This window comes from Apaloderma vittatum, unplaced genomic scaffold, assembly GCF_000703405.1.
Source record: "Apaloderma vittatum isolate BGI_N311 unplaced genomic scaffold, ASM70340v1 scaffold908, whole genome shotgun sequence".
Lineage (NCBI taxonomy): Eukaryota > Metazoa > Chordata > Aves > Trogoniformes > Trogonidae > Apaloderma > Apaloderma vittatum.
The window spans coordinates 9,033-12,970 of NW_009729996.1; the positions used below are offsets into that span (position 1 = coordinate 9,033).

General features: G+C 44.1%; 1 protein-coding gene across 1 annotated transcript; it reads right to left on the bottom strand.

Annotated features, from left to right (window-relative positions):
- Positions 1–313: 313 nt before the first annotated feature.
- RPL35A (ribosomal protein L35a) lies at positions 314–3,679 on the bottom strand. Its single transcript, XM_009874614.1, has 4 exons — positions 3,667–3,679; positions 2,413–2,565; positions 1,221–1,365; positions 314–369 (listed from the first exon to the last, which is right to left on the bottom strand). The coding sequence occupies exons 1-4, from the start codon at positions 3,675–3,677 to the stop codon at positions 346–348; spliced, it is 333 nt and encodes a 110-aa protein (XP_009872916.1). The 5' UTR covers positions 3,678–3,679; the 3' UTR covers positions 314–345.
- Positions 3,680–3,938: the final 259 nt, after the last annotated feature.

The window sequence follows — 3,938 nt, forward strand, 5'->3', positions numbered from 1 at the left end:
ATTATTTCTCATAATCTGTATAAAGCCTGTGTGCACATTTTATGAGGTTGTAAACATTTATTATTTAGCCCTGCAAACTGTCCATATACCGTGATGGGAGGTATAGGTTGCAGTAAAGGCTGCCAGTTACTCACCTTCAGAATGCAGTCTGCTCTAAAAATGTCTTACCAAGCACAGACCAAATCTCTGTTTCACCATGTAGCTTAGAGTCACTACTCTACCCCTGTGCTGTGAATTCTGATACGCTATTAAAAAAGAAAAAGTCCCTCAAAATAGGTGGAGAGGATAAAAAATACAAGTATACAAAAAATTAAACAGATTCTCCATTTTATTTCCAATAAAAATTTAGATCCTAGATGGATACAGCATCTGTAAAAGACAAGGACAGAATCAGGTTAGAATGTTTGTTATTGGACAGTGCTACCCTAAACACAAGTTTTCCAGTTAAAATCTAGATTATCCATCCTTTCAACTGCTATAAAAGCAACTCCCTCATTTACACAGAAGAGGTGCAAGAATGGAAAAGCATAGAAACTAGCTTGGTGACTTGAAAGAGTAATTTGCTGGTACACAGGCTCCCCCACACCTCAAGGCTTCAAGATTTAACTGTGTCACTCCTACCATGCTTTTTCTAACACGCAGGAGAAAGACAGAAAGGAAGGACTGCAACGCTCTGATAGTGCTTTTGACAACATCACTAGAAAGATATTGCACCAAAACTCTGGGTGAGGGACCTAAAGGGACAGTCTCACTGAAACCTTGTGGCTCAAACATGGGACTGTGGAGCAATAACTAGTGACAGGTCAGGACAGCACACCCTGCAGCTACATAAAACATCTGGGAGACAGAAAAAAAGAAATCTGTCAACAGGCAGGAACTGGAGGAAAAGAGTGTGAAAAAAATACGCACAAGATCTGGGGAAAAGGAATGAAGATAGCTTTAGAAGGGAACCAAGGAAGAGTCCTGAAACTTGAACAGCCTTTCCAGACAACCCGAGCAAGCTTGTCAAACCTCTTCATGATGAGACGAATCCCCTCAGCACACAAAGCCAGCAACAAACCTCTCCCAGTTCCAAAAGGAGCACTTACCAAAGAGGCACATTTAATAAGCAACAGTGACACAACAAAACCATAGTTCAAGTTTTCCTTCATACTACATGGGATTAAAAGGCACCGTGAAACTACCAATAAATATCTTGTTGCTAAAATAAACCTACTTACCACCCGGATTCTGTGTCCAATGGCCTTGGCAGGAAGGTTGGAGCGGAATTTGGCACGAACCATGCCACTGTTCCCATGGGCGCGGGTCACCTTCCCCCAGATCACTCGTGTCCTGTTGGGCTTCCCACCGGGGGTTACAGTGTTGCTGAGGAAAGAGGAGAGGAGCCGCTGAGCACATCAGTCACGCGCAGCGCTGATCAGCGATGGGGCAGGCAATGCAGCCTCTCTGAGGCACCTCCATAACTTTATTTCCCAGCCAACTCTAGCTGGACCCACTTCTATTTATCTGTAAAAATTTCTAAGTCTGGGATTTTCATTATACCTTCCAAATGGGTACGTATTGCAGCTTGTAATTTATCAGAAGCTCTGCTGAGGAACTATTAACAAGCCACACAAAGCTTGAAGACTTGGAAAATTCTGACGGTAACACAGTCAAACAAAAAAGTCTTCAGTTTCAACTCCAAAGAACATGCAACATGTTATCCATTAAGATTCCTCCAGAGACACCAAAGACAAGAGAGGTCTAAGCCATCGGGAGAGACTGCAAAAACTTGCGATTTAAGAAAAGCCCTCTGCCAGCTTGGAAATGATTGTGGTCAAATTAACAATCTAGTCCTTTTTATTCAAGGCAATTCTCAACTCCCATATAGGAACAACTACACTCACAGAAAAAAAAGGGAACGTAATAGGTAACTGCTCTCAAGGCTTCCACCAATGCCAGCAGAGCAGAAATGACAGTGCTCTAACACAGGCATGCAAAAACCAGGATACAAATTCCTACAGGCTTCAAAAAATTCTGCTGTCTGAGTAACTCAGTGGCCCTTGCCACAAATTCACCTCATTTCAATTTACTCTATCGACCCACCTTCAGTTTTTGCCAGTCTCAGGCAAATTTTGTTTCTCACCCCATTTGATCTCTATCTAACACATCATTTGTAACAAAAAATTATTACATCACATAATTTCATGATGTGAGTTGAGAACACATAGGCCAATTAAAGCAAAAATAACCAAGGACTTTAAACCCAGGAAATCGGTCTACAAAGTAGTCCATTGCCATTCTACTGATAAATTGATCCCAATTTCTTCCCATTCTAACAAAAGCTCGATGAACAGAAAGCTCACATGCTGGTGTTGGCAAAATCTGACAAAGAAATTAGCCAATTTAGCAAAACAACGCGAAGTGACTTACTTTTTAGCTTTGTATACATATGCACATCTCTTGCCCAAGTAGAAGTCTGTCTCCTGACGGGCATAAACACCTTCAATTTTCAGAAGGGCGGTGTGCTCCCGCTGGTTTCGGAGGCCACGTTTGTAGCCAGCAAAAATGGCCTTGCACCACAGCCTAAACATATTGAAAACATTTATAAATTATAACTCATATCAAATCATCAAAGATAAAAATACATTATGTGCTGTTTCAGCAGAAACTATTTCCGGACCAATAGAAATTCAGCTGAGGGAACACCCTCACTGCATTTTCTTTTACAAAATATTGCAAATCCTTTGAGTCAGTTACTGGGATACAAAACAATTCTAAGAACTTTGTATCGTTCTGCTTGTTATTAATTCCTGGCGCTACAGGCTTCCTACTAAAACCAAAGTGCTTCTACATTAGTAGGTGTTATGTGTTCAAATGTCTACAAACATTCTGCAATGAGTACTTTTTTTAATATGCACCAGAGTCTCCTGTGTTTCAGTAACAGCTACAGGAGAAGCTATTAACGACTGCTAATTTGAGCCTCAAAGGAATTAAGTGCGGTCTATGGGGACAGCCCCACATGCACTGGACAAGTGACATTACACAAACCCCTCAACAATTTTTCATGACAAAGATCTGCCTACACTACACAGATAAAGCAATTATAAAGCTCATTCCACACATCGTGTAAGCATCACGACTGTCTCAACTGCATCCAGCAGCTGTCCCACAATACAGCTATATTAAAGCTATCCAGTTCTACCTTCCACACGTAACAGAAAACAAACTCCACAGATAAACACTAATTCAAAAAAGTTGTGACTCTGATTCAATCCCTTCACCACTTACAAACTCAATCCCTACATCCATAAAAGAACTCGAGGAGGCAATGTGTCAAAGCCTCTACTGTACACTGAAAGCTCACAAGCCCTGTGCTAACAAAACCATTATTAATACCCTGCATATGCTGACAGGCCAGGGAAAGCCTGGCACGCAGTACAGACCGCTACAACCAGCTTAAGACAGAGGCTTCAGAGCAGGAAGACACAAGTATGGATGATTAACAGAGGGCCCAGCAGGCCACTGGGCAAAGGAGCTGTCCTGGAAAACCAGAGCAGCCACGGGAAAACGGGCACTGCTCGCAGCTTCTACTGCTCACTCTTAGAACTGCTCATTTTACCAGAAGACTTGTCAAAAGTACACAGTTGCAACGAGGCGAGAGCCACCTCAAGGCAGGTCACTCACCTCCCGGTCATGGTGTCCTCCTGAAACTGAAGCCCGGGCCCCTGCAGGCCTAGAAACAAAAGAGAAGCCGTGAGACCCTCAGGCCTGCAGCTCCGTCCGGCTCCCGCAGGCCCCGGCCAGGGGTCAGTCCGCCCCGCCGGCCGGAGGCCACGCAGAACAAGGCGACGATGGTCGCCAGCCTCCCTGGGACAGGCCCCACCTCACGGGGGAGATGAGGGGACCCCTCCGCCTCCCCACAGAACGGGACGCTCCAGGGCCTCCAGCGCTCCACT